At 47.9% G+C, this 24,542-nt stretch overlaps 3 protein-coding genes across 5 annotated transcripts in view; 2 read left to right on the top strand and 1 right to left on the bottom strand.

Moving 5' to 3' along the window:
• The window catches only part of EFR3B (EFR3 homolog B), a 98,040-nt gene extending 90,027 nt beyond the window's left edge, over window positions 1–8,013 (top strand). For all 3 annotated transcript variants that reach the window (XM_070379219.1, XM_070379220.1, XM_070379221.1), the window contains exons 20-23: window positions 804–852; window positions 2,121–2,227; window positions 3,532–3,581; window positions 4,025–8,013. In XM_070379219.1, the coding sequence (XP_070235320.1) occupies window positions 804–852; window positions 2,121–2,227; window positions 3,532–3,581; window positions 4,025–4,130 (312 nt within the window). In that variant the 3' untranslated portion in view covers window positions 4,131–8,013. The remainder of the gene's footprint in view (window positions 1–803; window positions 853–2,120; window positions 2,228–3,531; window positions 3,582–4,024) is intronic.
• A 2,169-nt stretch (window positions 8,014–10,182) lies between these two features.
• On the bottom strand, window positions 10,183–13,525 carry POMC (proopiomelanocortin). Its single transcript, XM_005895682.3, has 2 exons — window positions 13,394–13,525; window positions 10,183–11,014 (listed from the first exon to the last, which is right to left on the bottom strand). The coding sequence occupies exons 1-2, from the start codon at window positions 13,523–13,525 to the stop codon at window positions 10,349–10,351; spliced, it is 798 nt and encodes a 265-aa protein (XP_005895744.1). The 3' UTR covers window positions 10,183–10,348.
• A 9,688-nt stretch (window positions 13,526–23,213) lies between these two features.
• On the top strand, window positions 23,214–23,554 carry LOC102284041 (dolichyl-diphosphooligosaccharide--protein glycosyltransferase subunit 4-like). The gene is given in 2 exon segments (XM_014478217.2): window positions 23,214–23,244; window positions 23,247–23,554. Coding segments are annotated over 2 exon segments (111 nt in total). The 3' UTR covers window positions 23,327–23,554.
• The last annotated feature ends 988 nt before the right edge of the window (window positions 23,555–24,542 follow it).

Below are 24,542 nucleotides of genomic sequence, written 5' to 3' on the forward strand. Positions count from 1 at the left end.
TTCCCTGTCACCACCTGATGTTGGTCAGCACTGACAGTGGATGGATGGGTGAATGGATGGATGAATGTACATACAAAGAATAAACCTTCAGAGTGAATGAGTCTTCAAAGTAAAACGATTGCTCTCTATGATAACATATTTTGCAGTTGCAATTGAGTGACTCGCCGAGAATCCTACACATATGTCGTTGTGAAAGTCACTCAGTCGTGTCCGACTTTGCGACCCCGTGGACTATACAGTCCATGGAATTCTCCAGGCCAGAATACTGGCGTGGGTAGCCTTTCCCTACTCCAGGGCATCTTCCCAATCCAGGAATTGAACCCAGGTCTCCTGCATTGCAGATGATTCTTTACCAGCTGAGCCACAAGGGAACAAAAATGTTAGTCAGTTTTTGAAATTTTCATATGAGATTATATTTGCTAACCGCTTTCTCTTGTATCGAATATTTTCTGTGACGTTTTTCTGAAGACTTGTTTGAATTACAGTTTTCTTCCCAGGGGACTTAAGCAGACCCTCTGGGAGGAGGGAGGGGAGAGGGAAGGGACAGTGAGTTCTTTCAGGTAAGACTTGTGGCTCTTGAGGAACTAGCCTCCATCGCTCACTGCTCCCCTTTAGTTAGCAGGTCTGTGCCTGCTCAGAGGCACAGAGCTTCCAGAGACCCTGGTAAGAATGCGGGTGTCCTAAGGGAGTTTCTGCCCGTTGGGACAGTCTTCTGAGAAGTGAAGGGGCTACCTTCACTGCCTCCTTCCTCCCCCCCTCCACCTTCCTGAGCATTCTGTGCACTTCTGTCCCTTCTCCCCCAGCGAGTGCCTGCCGAGGAGATCACCTACGAGACACTGAAGAAGGCCATTGGTGAGTGGGAGGCCCCCAGGGAGAGGCATGTGGGGCTGGGTTCTGGGGTGTGTGTGGGTGTGCTTGGACCTGTCTGCTGCCCTCCCAAGCATGGTTCACACGGATGTCAGGGAAGAGGCTGGCAGTTTCCTCTAAACTCTTCACAGCTACCGAAGCTGCAATTAAAAGTCCCTGTCTCTTAACAGGGGTCAGTGTCCTATGCCAGGAACCTTTCTTCTACTGACAGTTGCCATTAAAAGTAGCTGGTTGAGGGTTATGGCCAATCAGACAGGTGAAAAAGGAATTTTAATGTCAAAGTATAAATACTTTGAGAATTTTTTTGGTGGCGTATGATACAAAAGAGCAAGTTGATCAATGAAAGCTATTAAGACCAAATCCTATTAATATTTAATAATGGCAGTGGATTTTAAAATGCAGTATTATTACCTCATCTGAATTATTGGATCGCGAAGTATCCTGAATTAGAGAATTTTTCTGCTGATAACAAATGTTTATTTTTCTCATCATTCATGGTATTCTTTCTGAATGTTTCACTGCTCTGTCTTTTTAAGCTGGGCATGATGAACATATTTCATACCTTTCTCTCTCTCTCTTTTTTCATTTTTGAGGCCACGAGGAATATGTAGAAGCCTTAAACTAAATGGCCTCAGACTGCTCTGCCACAGGGGTTTTTCACTGGCTTTTCCATTGTTGATGTCCCTTTTCATGTTACCCCTAAAATACTTCCTGCTCCAGAAGCTTAGTTTAAGAGTCCCAGTGGCAGATATGTTAGTTAATGTTATTGTGGTAATAATTTCACAATACATATCTGTATCAAATCATAACGTCTGGTGCTTTAAAATTATACCATGCTATATATCAGTTAACTCTTGACAAAGATGGAAACATTTTATTTAAAGTCTCAAAGGAGGGGGAATGTACAATACATTTACGTGAGTGGGGAAGTGAATCATCATTTTGAAAAATAAAATTCTGAATAGGACAAACCAAAAAAAAAAAAAGAGAGAGAGAGAAAGTCCCCGTAGCAAGTGCAGCTACATGGAGCTTTAGCCCCGATTAAGGGTCTACTTAACTAGTGCTCAGACTCTTAGGGAAGGGGGCTGAGCCCTCGGGCAGAATCAGGAAAGGGTCCAGCCCTCCTGGGGCCAAGTGATGGCACCGCACCCTCCGTGCCACCCTGCCCCTCGTCAGCAGAGGGGAAAGCTGGTGGCCATCTGGGGCCGCAACAGCGGGCAGGACCCGCATGCTGACCCGGCTCTCCGCCACAGTGGACAGCGTGGCCGTTGAGGAGCAGGAGCGGGAACGGCGGCGACAGGTGGTGGAGAAGTTCCAGAAGGCGCCCTTTGAGGAGATCGCAGCGCACTGTGGGGCCCGGGTAAGTGAGGTGGAACAGGGCCCATCCCAGGACCAACTGGACACAGGATGTGTGTCCAGGGCAGGACTGAGTTTCTAGGAGATCACCAGACACTAGGGTTTAGAGCCTAACACTGCATTGATTCCCCACGAACCAAAAGCCTATCAGTCATACACCCCTTCAGACGTCACAATTTTCATATAAGGGAGAAATCCTGACCTCAGCGCCTCCTGTACTGAACAGATTATAATAATCATCATCATCAGAGGAAGAACATAAATAGCACTCACTCTTCACCAGAGCTTCTTCCATTGATCAGCTTATCTCCTTCTCATGATAACTCTGTGAGGTTGCCATTAGGACTGTCACATTATGGAGTGATGACAGGAGGGGCTGTGGCACAGGAAAGAAGGCCAGCACTAGCTACTGGGCCACTTCCAACTGGGGGACACTGGTGGGTAGAAAGGAACAGCCTGGCCGTGGAAAAGAAATTTAAATGAGAGGGCACCAGACAAGCAAAAGGACAGTCTGATGTCTCTGGGTAAGGGAGGAGTGCAAACATTTCTTGACAATGATAGACCAGGATTTGTTAGACCCAGGGTCCATCTTAGTAACAATGAAACATAAGTGTAAATGTCTGAAGTCTACAGATAACATACTTTATTGTACATTTTCCTCCCCATAAAAATACATGTAACTTTCTAATATATGTATTTCTAATATATATCCATATATTCAAACCTCTCATATGTTTTAATAGTTATAGTAATATGCATTATGGTATATACAAATATAAATAAGTATAATACAGATTTTTCTGGGTCTATATTATACTAAGTTCTTGTCCTATCTCAAGAGGTGCCTATTTTGTAAGCTCAGAGTTGAGTGCAGTCTCACTCTTTGTGTCTATGGGCTTCGTTGGAGCCAGAGAGGACCAGAGAGAGTGTCTTCCCTAACACACCAGCTTTGCACAGCTGCTCCTTGGGAGTTAAGGAAAGAGCTGGAACCAGCTCTGAACCTCCAGACTCTGCCCAACAGGCCCTGTTGCCTCACCTGGAGGAGCTAAGGGCCCTTCCAGAACTGCTGCTGAAGTCCTTTCTGGGGTTGCCTGGCCCCTGTGCTGTCCCCGGCAGGCCTTTGCTGGGCCCCTCTGTCTGATCTGAACTCACTGTTAAGGTCCACTGATAAGCGCTGGAAACAAGCTCACAGCAGTTTCTTTCCTAAGATTGCAGCTGCCCCGTACCTACAGTGCATGCTGGACCGGTAGGCTTGGGAGTCAAGGTGTGGGGAGCCCCCAGTTCACTTTCTTCTCTGTTTGTTTCTAGGCATCACTGCTGCAGAGCAAACTCAATCAGATCTTTGAAATCACTATCCGGTAAGTGGCATCCCTGGGCAGGGGGTGCCCACCTCTGTAGCCCAGTTGTAGGTACCCCTCCCCCCAAGTCCTCCTTTCACACCTGTCTTTAGCCCTCCCTGCCCCCAGCCTCTGTCTCCAGGGCTCGGCCACCAGCTCTCCCCAGGTAAGGAAAAGGAGACTGAAGGGAGAAAGAGACAGCTCAGTGAACCCTGGAAAAGAGCCAGGGGTCTTAGTGTCCCAAGCTAGTACTTTTACTTTCTAAAGCAACAGTCACTATAGAACCAGCAATGAAGCTTGACTTCAAGCTGAAGATTCTAGAACAGCTTGAAACCTTGGAACCCACGGAGTGACAAAATCTCTGGTCCCTATTCAAAGAGAAATCAATCAGCTGCTCTGTGGCACAAGGTGGGACCCTTGGACCCCTTCCTCATGTCTTTCTCTTCCATGTGTTTCTGCCCCAGGCCCCCTCCAAGCCCATCAGGAACCATCACGGCAGCCTATGGCCAGCCTCAGAACCACTCGATCCCTGTCTATGAGATGAAGTTTCCCGATCTCTGCGTATACTGAATTCAAGACACAGCTTCTCCGAGGGGCAGGGTCTGAGGGAGGAGCTTGCCTTCACGCCCATCCCTATGACATGGAAATCTAACTGGGATCTCAGAGAATAAGCACCTTGGACAGCAGCACCTCCCGAGTGAAGCAAGGTGGAGCCCCGGGCCCCCTCATCTCCTACGGGCCCCTCCCCTCCCTGCTTCCTCCTTGTCTTCCCTGAGGGAGATCCGGCCACCTGCCCCTCTGGGGCCAATAAGCATACCACCTGTGCCCTTTGTCTCCTCTGTGTCAGCCTGGGGCCAAAAGTGAGGGGGCGGAGGGGAGGTTCTCCAGAGAGAGGCTGAGGTCCTAGGAAGCTGTGCTTAACATAGTGACTGATGGCTTTCACGTGGAGTTTGGGGGGGTGAGGTGAGGGGGTGGTCCTGGGCAGGGAGCAGCACAGTTCCCATTTCCCCAGGAGGAAACTAGATGGAGACACAGGAAGCTGAAGATGTGATAAGGAGGAAGCGAGGCCGGCTCCTCCTGCAAAGCAGTGGCATGTGGGAGCTGGAAAACAGGGCACTGATCTCCTCCAGAGCATCCCCTCCTCCTCCCCCATTTGAGGGACCAAAGGCCTCCAAATCTTTAATGTCTCTTCCACTCCCTGGCTCACCCTGCACCTCTCCTTGGTTCTTTCTAACGTTGGTTAATATTGAGCCCTTATAACAGGAGCTGGGGTAGATACCTCATGGCGGGGGTGGGGGGCAGCAGAGGATGAAGCTGCTGATAGAGGGGGCTCCTGCTCCCCAACTGCTGGCCTCCTGTAGGGGAGCAGCAGGCAGAAGTGGGCAAGTCTGTCCCCCTCTGTAGCGTCTCCCCTCCTTCGTCCAGAGGGATGTTCTCCCGAGTTGATTCTCTCTCTTTGATGCCTTTCTTCCTGAAGATCCCAATGTGAGCCACCTCTGGCGGAACCTCCCCTGGGCCTCTTCCTGGGGAAGCACCCTCTGGCCCAGGGGAGCACTTTGCTTCTTTTCCAGTCTACCCTCCTATAACTTTTGAGCTGATATGACTCATAGGAAGGGGAGAATGGTCAAATGATTCCTCCCTGGAGAAACTGCTTTTGAAAAGAGGGAGAGTGAGTAGATTTCTTGACCCAAAGGAACCCCTTTTGACAGCTTTAGACAGCATGGGGTGGGGTCAGAAGCAGGCCATTTCTGCTAAGGAGAGGGCAGTCTTCTCGAGACCCCCTCAGATCACACCCCTGTGTGTGGCCCAGCACAGGTGCACTGTGAGAGCCTGGTTATCAGAACAGAGAGGTGTATTTGCCCAAACCAGGAGACTCTGAACCTAGGTACTTTCTCACTGCATGTGCAGTAAACTTGTTGGATAGGGGGGCTGTCTGACCCTCATTCCTGTAGTTTCCTGCCTTGATTGCTGCCTCTGTGCTGCAAGCCTGAAACTTCCAGAGGGTCTACACGACTCTGGGGCCAAGGGGGGCTGGCCCCTGCTCCCACCATGGCCTTTGGCTCTGCGATATGGCTTTTGGCTAATGCTCAACCCAACTTTACAAGCATGGACTGAGATCTCTCTTTAATGTCTCTTCATTAAGAAACCAAGATTAAAATAACTAGAAACAAACCTGAAGACAAGTAACCTTTGGAAGACATGTTGGAGAAAATCTAAATCTTGAAACACAATCATGTCTTCACTGGCTCTTCCCCTGCTCAGCTTTGACATGAGGCCCTATTTCTCTTTCATGATTCTCTGACTGTGGGGTCCACCCCATGCCGTCTGTACTCTGAGCCCCGCCTGGGGGTCCTGGCTCTGGGACTTGGGAGTCATTCTTAGAGCCTCCTTCTAGTACCAGCCCCAGAACCAGAGACCTCCAGGTCCGTCTACTGTCTCTCCCTCATCCCCACCCTGGGAACAGAGTGAAGGAAAAGGTGCAGGATGTCCGTCTTCATACACTCCACTGCTGTTTCCTGTCTGAAACAGCTTTCTCTTTATGCCATCGCTGCCTAGCAGAGATGTGCTGCTTTTGGAGACCTGGCTGCATCTTGAGCGGCCCTCTTCTCAGTTTCAATTTAAAGTCACACTCAGTGAAATACTGTCTTGCCTGCTGACGTGCTGTAGAATCTGGCTTCTGGCCAAAGATGCCTCGGAATCAGAAAGTTTAAGATGAACATTAATTCAAACAATTCAATGATAAATTAAGCAGTCTCCTTCACCTTCTCCTGGCCCTCCCAAGCCCAGGGAGAGAAGCCAAGCAGAGAATGGTGGGTAGCCAGGCCTTCAGCCTAGCATCACTCTTCCTGCCTTCCAAACCCTATGGGATCTAGTGACACTGTGTCAAGTGACCAGCCCTCTTTGCTACCCTTCTGTGTTACGATTTTGAGTTAGCAAAGCCATCCAAACCAGTTGCCCCCCCAAACCACTGAAGACTCATCTTCATGGGCAAGGAGTAGGGCCCATTGGCTCGAATACTGACAGAACCCAGTAGCACGGATATACTGGGGATTTGGAAGTTCACTGAACTTGGTTGAGTCACATGAGTGTGTCAGAAGCAGCTGGGAGGAGAGCCCCAGTGTGACCCTGGAGGCTCCTTCTGGTTTTCCTTGCAAAGGGATCCACCATGGCCTGTGCCTGTTCCCATTTTCCTCTTTCTGAAAAGTAGAAATAAGTGATTTCTTGACTTCTGAACACCTCCTCCCCAGAGGAGGAGCCTGGGTGGATCAGAAGAAGAAATAGAAAAGTCCTCAGACATTCTCCTCTGTCCAGCCCTCCACCTCAAGCATCAGTATAGACGAATGAGCAGTGAAATGGCAGGGCTGGGACCATCTACAGTGCCTGAAGTGCAGGGGTCATGGAGGCGCTGCCCTTTGCCCTGGTGTTCTCAGTCCCAAAGGGTATGTTCCAACTGGCTTAAGGATCAGGACAGCCTTGCAGTTGCTTTGATGCCTAGAAGGCCAGACCTCTTGGCTTCACCTTGGGCCCCTGGGTCAGGAAAACTTCCAGATACTATTCCATTGTCCCTGGGTAGAAAGTGTCTCATTGAGAAGTGAGGCTAATTCTCCCAATTCCTTTTCATGACCATGAAGTGGCAGCTGGCCAGTTGGGGCTTATGGGAAAAGACTAGACCTGAGCTGTTAGACTGAATATTAAGTTTGACGGTAGAGAGGGAGGGAGGCTCCTCAAGGCAGGCCACATCCAATTCTCTGGACCCACAGACCCTGGAAGACAGCTTGTAGTGAAACAAGATATCTGTCTTATGTCTGGGGAGAAGGCTTAGGGCAGCGTGTTACTTCTTCATCTCATGACCCTAGAAATCTTCTAGTTAAAATGCCCTTTATCCCAAATCTGGCCTAGGACGGAAGTCTGCAGAAGAACGGTGGTGGTGCGGCCTGCCAGCTGGGGGAGCGGGGAAGGGGACACAGGCCTGTGAGAGGGCTCTGTGGTCTATTTTCCATTCTGTCTTTTATCACCACCAGGTTGACCAAGTCTTTTCTCCTTCAGGGGACCTTGGGGCCCCAGCCCAACACCGTCCCCTTTTGAGCTCTTCCTCCATGGCTGTTGATTCTGGCGTATGGAGTGCAGAGCTGTAAATCCACAAATGCTGCAGCGTTACTCTTACATTATAACATGTCTGTGTCCACTTAAGACCTTCATGACCTGGTTGAGTGTGTGTGTGCCCATGCGTGTGCATGTGTGTATAATGTAGTTCATAGTTGACAATGTTTGTATATAATTGCTGATGTATTTATATGTGAGTGCAGAATTAGTGCCTGTGGAAGTTTTCTGTATTTTGAACTCATTGAATCAAATTTGAAGGAAGGGGAAGGAGGATTGGGGTGGGGGGCGTTCAGTATGTAGGAAGAAGGACTCCTAGCAAGATTATTCTTTAGGACTATTAGTTGTGAATTCCCAGTGACCTTTTCAAATAAATGTTAATGTTGTCACTGCACAGATGTGTGTTTGATTTCTTTAAAGTAAATGGTTTTTTGAGATGCAAACAGGATCTGAAAATACCACCAGCATTAACCACTGACATTTAGCCACCCCCACCTACCATTACTTTACTTGCCTTGAACAGAAGGGGAGTAAGTGAAAGCATGCTACCAAGATGTAAACAGGAGGCCCAGGATTCCCAGCATGGGAGCATCCTCAGATGGGAAGGCCTGGGACATTGCTTCATTACAGCGACTAGGATACAACCCCATTTCATAGAACCCACATTGAGGGAGACTTTATCTTGAGTCTGGCTTTCTTGTTCCCTTTATATCAGGACTTCCCAGGTGCAATCCAGTTTTAATTGTGAATGTCCATATCAAAATACGGAGGTAAATATGGAAGTGCCATACAGAAATATTGCCCAGCCGGTTTTGATCTGTATCATCCATTGATGCAGTTGACACGGCGACGTGCATCTCTGTGTATGCACTCTGTGAACGTGTGACTACAAACCAGTGGCCCCAACTTTGTGAAAACATCTTGGGGACATAAGAAACACAACCCCTGGCCTCTGCCCTCATGGAGCTTCGTTTCCTTGAAAGAAAAGAGCACAATATGTGTGTGCAGTAAGAAACTTGCCATCCGAGCTGGACGGCACGCTCTCCAGTGCAGAGGGGCCGAACACAACCCCTGGCCTCTGCCCTCATGGAACTTCGTTTCCTTGAAAGAGCACAATATGTGTGTGCAGTAAGAAACTTGCCATCCGAGCTGGACGGCACGCTCTCCAGTGCAGAGGGGCCGAACACAACCCCTGGCCTCTGCCCTCATGGAACTTCGTTTCCTTGAAAGAAAAGAGCACAATATGTGTGTGCAGTAAGAAACTTGCCATCCGAGCTGGACGACACACTCTCCAGTGCAGAGGGGCTGACTGCAGAAACCCTGAAAATGAACAGGCTTGGCTGCAAAACACACCATCTTTCCCAGTAGAAGTGGACTTGAGCCTGGATTCATGTTGAAAACAGTGTAACATTCAAAATAGAGGGGAATGGTGGAGAATTCCAGGCAGAGGATGGAGGAGGATGGAAGAAGTGATAAAACCAGGGAAGTGGAGTTTGGTAAGGAGAGTGAAACTCATACAAGAGAAGAGCTCTTGTATGTGTCATGCCCAGTTGTTTGGAATTGATGGAAGAGTGGGGGTGGGGTGATTGTATCTTGAGCCAACTACTGTGGAGAAAGCAAGATTTTGTATATATACATTAATATGAAGAATGTGTACAATGGATTGGGGAAAAAGCAACTGGAGACCAGGATACCAGTTGGTTAGGAAGCTATTAGGCTAGTTGAGGCCTGAGTGAGAGCACTGAGCATGAAGAGAAGGCTGACGCTGGGCAACCTAGGGAGGAGAGAGCTTGGGCATGACAAGCAGGTCAAGACAGACTTCAGTCTTGAGCCCCAGATGCTGGAAGAAGCATCTGTGCATACTGTATTTCTACAGATGTGTTTCCATGGGTATATGTCTATGTGGGTGAGACCCTGTAAGTTTGAGAGTATCTGAGGGTAGCCTGGGAGAGCAGTCAAATCTGAACCATACCAATCCTCAGGTCTCACATTCAGCCTCTCAGTGATGAAAGGATGACCTCTCCAGTTTCTCATTAACCCTCACACAGTACTCATAATAGGAAGGAATGAGAGAACTAAACTTTGGAGACGTTCAGAGACTTGCCTAAGTTCTCACAGACTGCTAGATCCACGTAGGCATTAACCACAGCGTCCTACCTCGGAGCCCAGACACCTCCCAGTTCCCGTGGGGGCTCATCTGTGTCCCACTGGCTCTTGGACTTCGGTGGGAACCAGGGTAATAGGAGGAATCCTGTCTTTTGGAGGAATCATCAGCTGGCTGATCAGTCTTTTCGCACTCAATGGAGAGTGGGAAATGCAGCACACTGAGCCATCACCTTATTTGACCTCTAGAAGACCCATTTGCTAGGGGCGGGGAGGAAGTAACCTTTCCTTTGATTCTCAGTATATCCTGTTAAACATACCAACACGTAGTCACATGGAAACCACTATCGCCCCTCCAATATGTACTGCCCTTTACTTGATGGAAATGCGTTTTTAATTCACCCAGTCAATATTCGTGAAACTTGAAAGGTTTTATTTCTTAACTACAGACAGCTTTAAGAGTCGGGATACCTGGCGCCATCACTGCCTGGGCGAATCCTCACCCAGGCTGTGAGGCGGCAGGAGGGCAGAAGAGAGGCCTTCGGGGTCAACTTTCCGCGGAGAGGCCCCTGCCCGCTGCGCCCTCACTGGCCCTTCTTGTGGGCGTTCTTGATGATGGCGTTTTTGAACAGCGTGACAAGGGGCGTTTGGCTCTTCTCGGAGGTCATGAACCCGCCGTAGCGCTTGTCCTTGGGCGGGCTGCCCCAGCGGAAGTGTTCCATCTTATAGGGCCCCGAGTCCTTCTTCTCGGCCGCCTCAGCCTCCGCCTCCGCCACCAGGCCATATTCCAGCTCAGCCCGGGCGGCCGCACTCTCAGCCTGGGCCTCGGGGCCGCGCGCCTGCTCGAGCCTCTCCCCGGTCACCTCCCTCTTGAATTCGAGGGGAAAGGCCTGGGCCGACTCGTCCTCGGCGCCGTTGGGGTACACCTTCACCGGGCGCCGCTTCTTGCCCACCGGCTTGCCCCAGCGGAAGTGTTCCATGGAGTAAGAACGCTTGTCCTCGCGCGGACCCGTCTCGGCGTCATCGCCGCGGGGCCCGGGGCCTTCGCCCACCGCCACTTCCTCCTCGCGCTTCTGGGCCGCGCCCCCAACTCCGCTGCTGCTGCTACCATTCCGACGGCCGAAGCGGTCCCAGCGGAAATGGCCCATGACGTACTTCCGGGGGTTCTCAGTCAGCGGCTGCTCGTCGCCGTTGCCGGGGAACACCGGCGTCTCGGCGGAGAGGTCGGGCTTGCAGGCCCGGATGCACGCCTGCGGGAGAGCGGCGAGCGCGTCAGGCCCCGCCCACTCCAGGCCGCGGCGTTTCCCCGCCCCTCAAGCGCGCCGCCTGAGCCTTCCACTCCCTCCGCACGTGCGGGGTGGCCCACTGGGCTAACTGCGGAGGATATCTGCCCACTCCCACCGCTGAGGATACCCAGACGTCTAAAGACTCAGCTCGGACAGCGCCTTTTTTGTCCGCTGGGCTCCTGGTACCCCTGCCCGGCAGCTATAACAAAATCCCCGTCCCACTCGATGGTGTACTTGCGTTGTAGCTTTGTGGGTAGTCTATTCAGTAGTCGTGGCTCATGGGCTTAGTCGCTTGTCAGCATGTGGGATCTTCCCAGACCAGGGATGGAGGCCCTGTTCCCTGAATTGGCAGGCGGATTCTTAACCACTGGATCACCAGGGAAGTCCCCATCTCTGCTTTGGAGTGACATGGCTCAGACGGTAAAGCATATGCCTACAACGCGGGAGACCTGGGTCCGATCCCTGGGTCGGGAAGATCCCCTGGGGAAGGAAATGGCAACCCACTCCAGTATTCTTGCCTGGAAAATCCCATGGACGGTTCACGGGGTCGCAAAGAGTCGGACACGACTGAGTAACTTCACTTTGTGGGTAGGGTAACCACCCTAAACTTTATAAGCCAGATATATAGGAATTCGTCAATAAATGACAGGTGGGTGGGAGTTGTCAGCACTTAATGAATAGTGAGTAAATAAATATGGTTCAGTTTGAGTCTGGGAAGGGCATTGGGTTGAAATTTGGGAGAAGTCTGGCTTCCAGGGCTTGTAGTTTCAATAATGCGTCAGCTGTACCCCAGTGGTCTGCAAACTTACCTCATGCCCTCCGCTAGCCATCTCCCTCCAAACTTGCCCACACCCATCTGGAATTTTCCCTTGTTCTTTCAGGTCTTGCGAGCTGATCCTGTCTTTTCCTCAATGAGCTTAGGGAGGAGGCGACTCACTTCCCTGTGACTCTCTAACTGAATGGAAGGATAGGAAGTCAGGATTATTTCTATCACAGAGGTCATGGAGTCCTGTACATGGAGCCCTGTCTTCTTTCTGTGACTAGACAACTGTGGCACACATTTGCTTAGGAAAACGACCTTGAGGCTGCAGCCTTGAGTTTTCAGTTATTCGGGACAACAAAAGAGGAAAAAGAAGGATCCCACCCACTCTGTTGAGTTGGGAACTTCATACTCCAGGAATTTAGAATTATAACACTGCAGAATAGTAACAGTGGAAAACAAAAATTATCTCATACTTCTCTCCCCTGGACACATAATGATACACAATTTCTCAGAGAGGAGAAAAGAAGTTGGTAAGGTTCCACAGCCCATTGACAGAACTGGAACTGGGACTAGAACCCACAGACTCTGACCACAGCCAGTGCTTCTTCCCTGGTGAGCTCTCAACAGGCAAGACTGTGCAGTGGGTGTCTCCAAACAAGAGTGTCTTGGGTCTCTCTGAAACAGAGCTCACAGGATTCCTGGGCTCTTTACTTCTATTTTATATTCTACATGTAACCTGCTCTGTTTTTGAGAAAGTCTTTCTCCATGTTAACTCAGCTTCTCTACTGACAAAACACACAGAATGCAGTGATGTGCATTCCACCCTCGCCAGGCAGGTACAGGCAGTAGCCTGGAACTCAGTCATGGCCACCAGAAGTGTTTCTTGTAGCCTTGAGTTGGTATTGTTCCTCATTTATACTTCCCAATACAAATAAATAATAACAAATACACACGCAAGCTATGATGACCTAGAGGGAGTTCCAGCCTGGCACAAAGGGCTTTGAGATGCTATGGAAAGGCTGCAGAAGGTCAGTCCTCGAGAAGCAGGAGGTATTTGGCACCAGTTAGTGGAAAATAGCACCTGAGTTTTTCCTTCTAGAGCCGGTTTGTGGTATCTTCCTGACTTTGTAACTGGTACCAGATATAAGGAAAGAAAAATGGAATGGAAATGGAAAGTGATATGAAGTTATCTAAAAAGGAATAATTTCAAGGCTAAAAGATTGAAAGAATAGGTAAGGTCAGTCAAGGGAGCAATTATGGTTATTACTATGATTAGTATTGTTTATTTTAATAGCACTATCTCTAAATAGTTTAAAAGGAGTGGATCTCTATACAAGAAGACAGGGCAGGAAGTAAAGAAAATCAAGAAGACATTATGGACCAGACCCATCTCCCTGAAGCTGCTTCCTCCCTTCCTTGGCCCAATTCTTACTTCACCCTAGAGGTCTATTCCTGTGCTTGATTGAGTTAGCCATATCTCTGAAAATGAATCTCCCCTTTTGCATGCTCCTTTCTTTGTGCTGTCCCCACCCCAGTACCATCTGATACCCAAATCAAGATGGCGGCCACAGCCCACGTACCAGCAGGTTACTTTCCGTGGTGAGGTCCTGACACTGGCTGCTCTCCAGGCACCAACCACGCACTTCCATGGAGGCCTGAAGCAGCAAGGCCAGCAGCAGGGCGCCCGAACGACTGCTGCACAGTCTCGGCATCTTCCAGGCAGGCTGAGGCTCTGCAGAGGCAAACAAGATGAGTGGGACCCCTGCAAGGAGCAGAACAATGTTGGCCACACATCAGGAAGGACCATGAGCCAACATTAACAATACTCTTATTTGTGGAGCTCAAGGCTTTTTGAGGACAAGAGCAGCTCAAGGAGCAGGTTGGTGTGCAGGGTGGTCGTGTGAGTTGTAATAGAGAGGAGGGCAGTGGGACCTGGGTAAACTGCACAATTTTCCCTTTATCTCCTATTAAAAATTAAACCCCAAAGGATGTTAGGGCTGGAAGATATTTTAGGGATCATTTGGTATGACCCCTTATTTGAGAGATGAGGAAACTGAGACAGAGAGAGACAATGACTTGGGTTTTTCACAATGAGGTATGGCCAAGTTCTGAGCTTTTCTATTTCCCCATCTTCAGGAAACTAAAGTTCTAACACTCCAGATGCAAGGAGTAACTTGGGAAAGACAAAGGACTGTGAAACTCCTGCTCAAGATGGTCTACTCCTGTCCACCAGGATTCTATTATTCCTCAGAAACTCTACTTCCTATGAATAGTAGGTTTGCATAATGGCAAATGAAACCTCTGTCCAACTGAGCCAAAACCTCAGCCAACCCAGTTTGATGTCCTGTACATAAATCACTCAGGGAATCACTATTTCCCAGACCCCTGTGACTTTGGAGATTTATTTTTAAAGTAGACCCCCATTTATAACTAGTTCATCTCCTGAGTGTGGTATATGTCAGACCTCGTCTTGTTCTCTGAGTCTCTCACATGTAGCCTGAAATAGCTGGACTTGAAGATGCTGTTGGTGTGGAAAGGAAGGACATGATCACACAGAGCAGAAGGGAACTACATCACATCATGAACTCCTGCCAAAGACACTTTCTCAGAGAAATCAGAAAACACCACTGGGCAGATGCTTAATTAAAGAGGTCCAGATGCAGTAAAAGGGAGAATCAATGCTGCCTTTTGCCCGCTGTGCCCAACATTTTCCCCATCCCTCTAGCTTTCATACTGCCCTGCCACCCCTCACAAGGTCTCCCCTCCAAAATGCCCCTAAGCTCTGTTACCATGCAGTCCACAGTCAAATGCAGACCTTTTCAACCCAGCAGTTATGGAAGAAATCTAATTAGATAAGAAAAGAAATTTATATTAAGGTGTAGATGACTAATTGTCTCTCCTGATTTAAAAATATTTGCCCAAAGGAATCTCCTATCTGTGAAGGCATGGGCCAAATCTTTTTTAATAGGGACAGCTTTGGAAGTGAAATTTCCCCCTGGCTCTCATTGTCTGCTTCAGGAAGCCACTTCCTTCTCTCTGTCCCACCCCACTCCTTTTCCCAAAAGCTGAGCTGAAAGGGCTCCCTTCTGAATGGTTGCCAAGCACAGCCCGAGTGTTTTCAGAGCAGCCATTAGATGGTGCTGGTAGCCAGTGAGCTGGCCTATCTGCATCACAGGGTAACTAGGAGAACATTGGTCAACCTGGTGTCCTGTTGTGACCGAGGACAGGATGCTCCTGTTGTAGACTTTTGGTGCTCCAGTTCAAGTACAAAGCCTGAATTTGATGGACAAGGTAATTTATGTTAAATCTCTGAGACCACACAGCACATTTTGGTCAGAAAAAAATGCCCAAGTTTAAAAGAGAAGCAGAAAAGTGGTAGTTTTATATTACTATGTTGTTGTTGTTGTTATTGTTTAGTCACTAAGTTGTGTCCAACTCTTGCAAACTCATGGACTGTAGCCCCTCAGGCTCCTCTGTCTATAGAATTCTCCAGGCAAGAATAACTAAAGTGGGTTGCCATGCCCTCCTCCAGGGAATCTTCCCAATCCAGGGATCCAACCCAAGTCTCCTGCATCTCCTGCATTGGCAATTGGGTTGTTTTTTTTTTTTTTTTAACCCAAGGCAATGGCAACCCACTCCAGTACTCTTGCCTGGCAAATCCCATGGACAGAGGAGCCTGGTAGGCTGCAGTCCATGGGGTCGCTAAGAGTCAGACACGACTGAGCTACTTCACTTTCGCTTTTCACTTTCATGCATTGGAGAAGGAAATGGCAACCCACTCCAGTATTCTTGGCTGGAGAATCCCAGGGATGGGGGAGCCTGGTGGGCTGCCATCTATGGGGTCGCACCGAGTCAGACACGACTGAAGTGACTTAGCAGCAGCAGCAGCAGCCATCTAGGAAGCCTTATATACTATGGACAAGTGTAAAATAGCATCTTAGTAGAGAAGAAAGTAAGGAGAAGGCAATGGCGCCCCACTCCATTACTCTTGCCTGGAAAATCCCAGGGACGGGGGAGCCTGGTGGGCTGCCATCTATGGGGTCGCACAGAGTCAGACACGACTGAAGCAACTTAGCAGCAGCAGCAGAGAAGAAAGTAAAGTCATACAGGTCTGACAATCCCCTCAACTATATTTCAATTCTTCTCAAAATTGGCCATTCTGGGATGACTTCGATTTTCTAAAAACCTACCTCATGATATCAGACCTTCCTGAAAAGTCTCAGACAGTGTTTCCTCTCTTGCCCCATGGGCTATATAATACAACACGATAACATCCTCACTCCCCACCTCTCAGAGCTGCAGTCTTCTGCTAAAAAATTAGGTAGCTTCCTGAAAGCAACTTATCTTCTTTCTGCTCATGTATATTTTGTATTTTTCTACAATAAACAAATATTACATTGTCATGTTTTTAAAGCAATAAAGTAATAGGTAGATGTCAAATGTGCTTTTTGTAAGTAAGGAGTGTCGAATAATTGAAAGCTTGGAAAAATAAATATAAACGTAATTTGCTAATCTTGACATTAACTTTATAATAGAATTACACTCATTAGGAATTCGTATGTGTTGATGAATTCTCTATGAGCTAAACAAAACATTTTGTTTTATTTAATTTCATTTTTAATATTCTTTTCCATTATGGTTTATCACATGATATTGAATACAGTAGGACCTTGTTGTTTAATCCATCCTATATATAATAGTTTGCCTCTGCTAATCCCACACTCCCAGTCCTTCTGTCCCCCACCCCCCTCTAAAATTGCACACTGGCCATGCCAGTCTGTAAAGATTAGAGGAACAGAGATGCAGAGTTTTGTCCTGGCACCATGATACACACCCATCAAGTCCGAAAACAATGTCAAAGGAATATTACATCATTAAATAAGCCATGATCTATAGATCTTAACACAAGACAAGTGCTTCTTCCAGCACTTCTGTGAGAACCATCAGCTCCCCTTTATACACGAAGAATTTGGGGGATCCAAATGCTCTGCAGACTCTCCCTCCCTCACTGGGAACCCACCTTGCCTGAGCCTGCGTCTTGTCTGAGCTTCCATCGCCTCCTACGGCTGCTGCTGCTGCCCTGCGCTCTAAGGTCTGCGGGATTGGAGGTCCGTTCTGCGGTCCTATTGAGAGCAGGGTGGTTCAGGACCGTGGACAGTTCCCATCCGGGCCACCTCTTTTTAACACCAGCAGCTCATGTAGAGCAGACGGTGTCATTCTCTTAAGCGCAGCCACGTCGGGGGCGCTAAGGTGGGCAGTGAAACGATGTTTCAGAAATCTGAATTCAAAGAAGTCTGGAACGCAGGGAGTTTGTTGTCACTTTTAGCCTCTTCTCTTCTGCCCCCGTTTCCAACATCAATTTACGCTAGAGTATATGGTATCTTTTAAGAAGTGACACCTACCCGGCAAATCAGAAGTCCCAAAAGACTGGGTCTCCTGGAATCTCCCCAGAATACGGGTAGGACTCCTCAGGAGTCCCTCTCCCCGGGACAGACGCGGCCGCCAGCTCCTGAAAGGCACCACTTTCAGCGTCGCTGCGGTTCTCCGGCCGTCCAGAGAGGCCGGTCCTCGCCGCTCCGCTGCCAGCGGCTTCCCACGCCGCGCCCAGCACAGAAAGTTTTCAAAGAATTCAGGACGGCGGCAAGACAAAAGATGCCTTTGAGATCGGAGCTGGGCTACAGCATCCCGAGGCCCCCGGAGCAGGGGATCCGGGGATAAGATTGAGGTTCCCCGCCGCTGCGCCCTTACCTGTCACGGGGAAGCTGCCTCGGGCGGCTCCCGCTGCGCCGGGGCGAGGATGTTCAGCGGCCTCTCGGTCACTTTTCTTCCCTTCGTTCTCTTCCGTCGCGCCGTCTTGTCCCACTCGCTCTCCGCGGTCTTTATATACTTGCGGGGCCCGCCCGGGTGGGCGCTAGACGTTGAGTGGACTTCCCGGCAGCTGCAACGTAACAGGCAACTCCCCCGTCCATAGGAAGCGGGGAGCCGTGGGGGCGCGGGAGGGGGTTTCCAGGTAGGGGCTGGGCTGGAGAGCAGACGTGCCCGGAAAGGGGTCTGGATCTCTGTCCCCTGGAGGCTGGAATTAACACTCTCTTGCTGAAGGACACACCTGGCAGCCGTCAGGAAAGAACTTAATTAAGGATGGTTTTGGGTCTCCAGTTAGGGTGAGCGGGAGGCTTAGCACCCCGGTGTGGGGCTGGCCTGGCCGGGCTGGCTGAGATCATTAACGAGAGGGCAAAGTTACCTGTGTGCCTGCTTGGGCTGGCATCTGCCTCTTTCGCATTTGGAGGTAAATATCACCACCCAGGGAGTGCGTCTGTGATGCCTCAGATTTCCCCAACGTTTGGAAACTGTGATGAGAAAATGTCAGGAGCCGTCACAATCCCTCTGTTACAGGTTGGAGGGCCCCAATGTCAAGCCAAGGAGGCAAGAATGGCACTCAAACCTGCAATGGAAGAGTCTCTACCCTAACCTGGAGTAAAGAACCAAAAGCAAATTGTGGGAAGCAGTGGGGGTGAGCAGGAGTGCTGGAACTAAACTGAACTTCAGAAAGGTTCTTGCTTAATGTGTCATTTGCAGGACATTTCTTTATTCCCAGATGCTCTTTTGGACTCCAGGACACCCTTGAGAATTTCTGGTTGGCAACATTGGCTTTATACTCAGCAATCCTTTTCTTTGGGGTCACAAGAGAGATTCACGCTCCTTAACAGTTAAATAAGGTATTATTACCTGGCCTTGGCCTCTTTCCAGGGTCATCTCTTACCTCTTGTATCCTGGCACTTTGACCATTCACAACATTCCCATTCCCATAAACACTATTTTCTCAAGCCATCACCTCTTTATCTATGGTATTCCCTCCTAAAACACCCTTTCTCCTTCCAACCACCTGGGAAAATTAGACTCTTGCATTAAGATTTAGCTTATCCATCATCACCAGTTCCCTGAAGGTCTCCTTGGTCAGTTGTCCTTCCAAGGCATGAAACATGATCATGTCTGTTTTCCAGAGAAGCCCACACTCATCTCATCTGTGTATGTAGCTTGCACAGCTGGAACAAATTCCACTCTGTTTTCCATCTTTCCTCTTCCAGCCACTCCTGCCCCACCCCTGCCACTGCCAGGCTTATGAGCCCTCTCAATTAGAGATTCTCATTTTTCTCTGTACTATTTTTATAACTTTAAGAGGCAGCTGATGGTAGAAAAAGAGCCAGACCGGGAAAAGTTCAGATTGACCCAGCTTCTGTCCTGCTCTGTCAGTTGGGTTCTTAATTACATGCAGCAGAACCAACTTCAGGGGATGTAAACTGACAGACCATTGAATCACATTTAGAATCACTGGGAAGGCTGGGCAACCAGGATCCAAAAATGGGCAGAGAAAAAGGGTGGCTGGAATCATGGCCACTGGTCGGATCCAATGAGAAAGACAAACAGACCACTACTGGGAACAAGAGGCCACAAGTCAGGCATTGGATACAGATGTCACTTCTATGTCCAGGTTGATGTGATGTGATGTAATGTGAAGTCGCTCAGTCGTGCCCGACTCTTTGTGACCCCATGGATAGTAGCCTGCACCAAGCTCTTCCATCCATGGGATTTTCAAGGCAAGAGTACTGGAGTGGGTTGCCATTTCCTTCTCCAGGGAATCTTCCCAACCCAGGGATCGAACCCAGGTCTCAGGTCTCTCACATTGTAGACAGACGCTTTACTGTCTGAGCCACCAGGTTGCTGCTGCTGCTGCTGCTAAGTCGCTTCAGTCGTGTTCAACTCTGTGCGACCCCATAGATGGCAGCCCACCAGGCTCTGCCATCCCTGGGATTCTCCAGGCAAGAACACTGGAGTGGGTTGCCATTTCCTTCTTCAATGCATGAAAGTGAAAAGTGAAAGGGAAGTCGCTCAGTCATGTTCGACTCTTAGAGACCCCATGGACTGCAGCCTACCAGGCTCCTCCGTCCGTGGGATTTTCCAGGCAAGAGTACTAGAGTGGGGTGCCATTGCTATTCCCATTTTGACTGATGTCACCAGAAAGGATGTCACCGCCCTTGCTTCATTGTATCACTAGCTCCTCTTTGAAAGCCTGGAGCAGGTGCTTCTGATTATCTGAGATGATAATATGATTTATCCCTCTCTTTCCTGATAAGGTGGTAAATCACATTGTTGATTTTTAGTGTTGTACCTACCATGCATTCCTGTTCTATGAGCCCAATTTGATTATGATGTGCTATCATTATGTAGCATTGGGTTCAGTTTACTAATATTTTATCTAATATTTTTGCGTCTATGTTTATGAGATCAACCTGTAATTTTCCTTTCTTGTAAGATTCCTGTTAGATTTTGGTGTCAAAATTATGCTGTCTTTCTAAAACAAGTTGGAAATCCCTCCACTGACTCCCATTTTTTCTAATTTAATAGAAGACTTTGTATACAATGGTGTTTATCTCTTCCTTAAATGTTTTCCCAAACATTTGTTTTGTTAGTGGTCCCATCTAGGTCTTTAAGGTTGCTTGTTTGTTGAATGGTTTTAAACTACAGATTCAATTATTTAAATAACACTATTCCAATTGTCTATTTCTCTTTGTGTAAGTTTAGTACTTCTAGGTATTTGTCCATTTCACTTAAATTTTTAAAATATTTTGGCTTGAAATTTTTATTATATCTTCTTATTATCATCTTAGTATCTATGGAATCTCTAGGTCCTCTTTTATCTCTAATACTGGTAATTTATTAATATGTCTTCTCTCTTTTATATTTATTTTATTAAGGCTTACAATTTTATTAGTATTTTTAAAGAATGAATTTCAATGTTGATGATATTCTGTTACATTTACTTTTTTCTATTTTCAAAATTTCTACTTTATTATAATTTCTTACCTTCTAATTTCTAATTAACTACTCTTTCTATTCTCTTGAGTTGGATATTATAAATAAATGTTTTTACTTAGATAATTGATATTCAACCTTCCTATTCTTTTTGACGTGTGTATTCATGGCTATAAATTTCTAAGTATAGCTCCAGTTGCATCTCACAAGTTTTGATATATCATATTTTTATTGCCATTTAGTTTAAAATATTTTGTTTTCATTGAAATATCTTAATTGACCTGTAGATTATTGAGAAGTGCTCTGTTTAACTTTCAAACATTGGGGGTTTTTTAGATCTGTTTTGAAACTACATTTTAGCATAATTCCTCTGTGGTCAAAGAACATACTTTGCTTCTAGTCCCTTGAAATTCAGGGAGCTGCTTAATGGATGAACATATGGTCCGTTTTGATTAATGCTTTGTGTAAACTTCAAAAGAATATGTATTATATGATTGCTCAAATATTCTATATCCTTTCTATACCTATATTCTTTCTGATTATTTATCATCTTAATTCATTAGTTACTAATAGATATATGTTTTTTAAGTCTCCCCATTAGTCTTGTGAATTTAACTACTTCTACTTTTGATCCTGGCTTTAAAAAAAAACTCTTTCCAGAAATGTAATGGTGAATAGGAGCAGTGGTGGAGGGTAATATAGGACCTAGGGTAGAGATGGCAGAGAGTTACTAGAACATGGTTGCATGCTGATGGGAATAATAGTAAAGAAGGGAAAACTGATGCTGCAGATGAGAGTCAGAAAAACCAAGTGATCCAAGTCTTAAGTAGAGTGAGGTTCAGAGGAAGAACCTGGCCTCCCAACAGTGGAATGCTTTCCTCTTCCAAAATAGAATATAGACACAGGAGACTTGTAAGAAAAGCCATGGGAAGATGATTGATTCTGTACCAAAGACTTTACCTTTTAACCCAGAATTTCATGAGGAAGTATCTGACAGTTATCCTAAATGCTGTCTAAGACTATTCACACAACGTTCATAATAGCAATGAAATGAAATACACTAAACATCTAGGGTGTAATTATAAAAACAGTAGCATATACTTATAAAAATTATAGTAAAGCTATGCAATGGAGTACTTTGCAGTTATTCAAAACAAAGTAGATGTTTAGACAAAAAATAACTACTGTATGTTGAAGGGAGGAAACATGATAAAGCATAAATATACAGTTGACCCTTTGCTGCACAGGTCCCCTTATACTCCTATTTTTTTAAGTAAATATGTACTACTGTCCTACATGATCATGGTTAGACCATGGCAGTGGGACAGCAGATAGGGGTAGCTAACTGTGGAACTTGAACATCTGTGGATTTTGGTATCTGAGTGGGTCCTGGAACCAATTGTCCATGGAAATGGAGGGAATGATTGTAAATACAGAGACATAGAAATAGAGAAAAAAATTAAAAGATACCAGAGTGTTAATAATGATTGTTCTGGTTATTTAATACTAGATCACAACCTACCCCCAAAACTTGATGGGTTTTTCTTGTTTGTTTGTTTGTTTTTGCTAAGGCCCAATTTTATTTATTTATTTGGTTTTAACATTTTGGCCACGTGGCACGTGGGACCTTCCCTGACCAGGGATTGAACCCTCATGCCCTGCATTGGAAGTGCAGAGTCTTAATGACTGAACCTCCAAGGAAGTCCAATGTGATGGCTTTAAACAACATTTATTTTGCTCACAAATCTGCACTATGGCCAAGGTTTGGCAGGGCCAACACATCCCTGCTCTACTTGGCATCAGCTTGGGCAGCTCAAAGCCTGGCTTCTATAAATCATCTGAAGCCACTCACTCACATAACTGGTTCCTGACTGGGAAGACTCAGCTCGGGGCAAGGAGAGCTGGGGATCCTCAGACATTTCTATCTCCATGCAGTCTGGCCATATGACCTCTTCAGCATGCCTTAGGGGAGCTAGACTGCTTCCACAGAGCCTCAAGCTCCCAAGCATGCATCAGGAGGTGACTTGCTCTGCTGGCTAGAGGGAGTTAGCAAGGGCTTCCCCAAGAAGGGGATGCTGAGGTGGGTTGAGTCTTGATACAGTCTGTCACCGGGATGAAGACAGGAAAGTCATTCCAGGCAGAAGGAACAGCATGTGCAAAGGCCTCAAGGCAGGAAAAGCCTTATGTTCACAGAATGCTGGTACAGGTGGTAGAGGGAGAGAGGGAAAAGACTGGAAACAGAGGCCAGAGGCAAGGAGCTGGGGACCATTCAGCGACTGGGTCAAAGGAGCTGCAGGACCAGCTTTCTGTGGCAGTGAGGAGGATGATCAGAGGAGTGGGAGCCTGGAGCCAGCAGGGGATGATCCAGAGTCCAGTGCTCTGCTCCAGGGCCTGGGGACCAGTCCAGCCGGCAGTGGGAGCAGTGGGGCAGAAGAATCGACAGAGGCAGCTTCATGAAATACTTAAGAGGTGGCATCAGTGTCAAGTGAGAAGTCATGGACACTCTCCCCATCTGAGGTCACATGGATGGCACAATGTGGTGTCAAGGTTAAGAACACAGGTCTGGGGAGCTGAGCCCAGCTGATCAACATGATTACAGATGTGCAGCTCGCCATCTTCGCCAAATGCTGGGCGTGTCGCTCTTCCTGCTTGTCGTTCTCTATCACCACGTGGCCGTCAACAATCCCAAGAAGCAGGAATGAAAGTGGCGCTTTCTCTGCCCCCAGGGTTCCAGGACATAGTCTGAGGCAAGATGGGAGGGTGTGAGGGGCCTTCACACTTCACTTCATCCCTTCTACCCATCACAACATACAGAGCAACTCCACCTGGATTTTTCCAAACAACTTTTATTTCCTGAAAGTCTTCCTTAACCCTATGGAACAAGAAGCTGCCACTGAATAGGACCCAGTATAGGGGCTACTTTCTTTTCTACTCCCCCAACAAATATAAAAATATAGATGTGTGTGTGTGTGTGTGGTGCCAAAAAAGAAAAAAAAAAAAAAAAGAGCACAGCTCTGAAGCCAGAACGACTGGTCCTAATTCTGTTCGCCCACTGCCTAGCTGTGGGTGGCTCGGAGCAAATTCCCAGCTTCTCTGTATTAGGTGTCCTATCTGCAAAATGAGAGAAATGACTGCTTCCGCCCATGTGGCTGTCATGTGGCTGAAAAGAGGTGATACACGTAAAGATGATAGAGCAGGGCCTGGCACTAGTTAGCCCTTATCCTTATTATCATGGAAGCGCTGGTGACAAGAGAAACTGCCTGGGTGGGAGGAAGGAGGGAGGAGGCGGGAGGGAGGGAGAGAGGGGAAGAGGGAAGGAAGAAGGGAAGGAGCGAAAGATGGAAGGAGACCGGAGCCGACATGAGTCTTTGGCGGAGAGCAGATGTGTTGTTCAGAGGGCTTGCGGTGAAGATTCCTGGGGCGGGATGATGCGTCTACACCTGGCTGTGGGCATAGGGCCAGGGCTCCTCTCGTCACCCCAGCTTCTCACCTCTGAGGGTTTAATTGGAAAAGCGATGTCACCAGGGTGTGAGTGCGTAACAGAGACAGGTGTGGAGGCAGCCTCCGCGGGGAGAGGAAGGGCTGGACGGAAGGCAGCAAGCTCCGGGTGCCAAGAGCCCATCATGGGAGGGGGCACAAGGAGGATGGCCTGGTCCCCCCAGCCTCCAGGCCCCCGGGGCCAGGCAATAGGGACCATTTCACTGGGGAAAAGAAGACTCTGGGACAAGGCTTGCATTTCGAAAACTCTGGGGCAAGCACCAACTCAAGCCTGGAGGGTCAGAGTGACTCCCACCTCCATCCTGGCTGCCCTTCTTCACTTTCACTCCAAGTCTATGCTCCAAGTCGCAGTGGGCAAGCCAAGGAGGCTGCCAGTCCCATCTCGAGTCAGAACCACTGTGCCTTCTCAGGGCTCCTTGG

Source organism: Bos mutus, chromosome 11 (genome assembly GCF_027580195.1).
Source record: "Bos mutus isolate GX-2022 chromosome 11, NWIPB_WYAK_1.1, whole genome shotgun sequence".
In the NCBI taxonomy this organism is placed as follows: Eukaryota; Metazoa; Chordata; class Mammalia; order Artiodactyla; family Bovidae; genus Bos; species Bos mutus.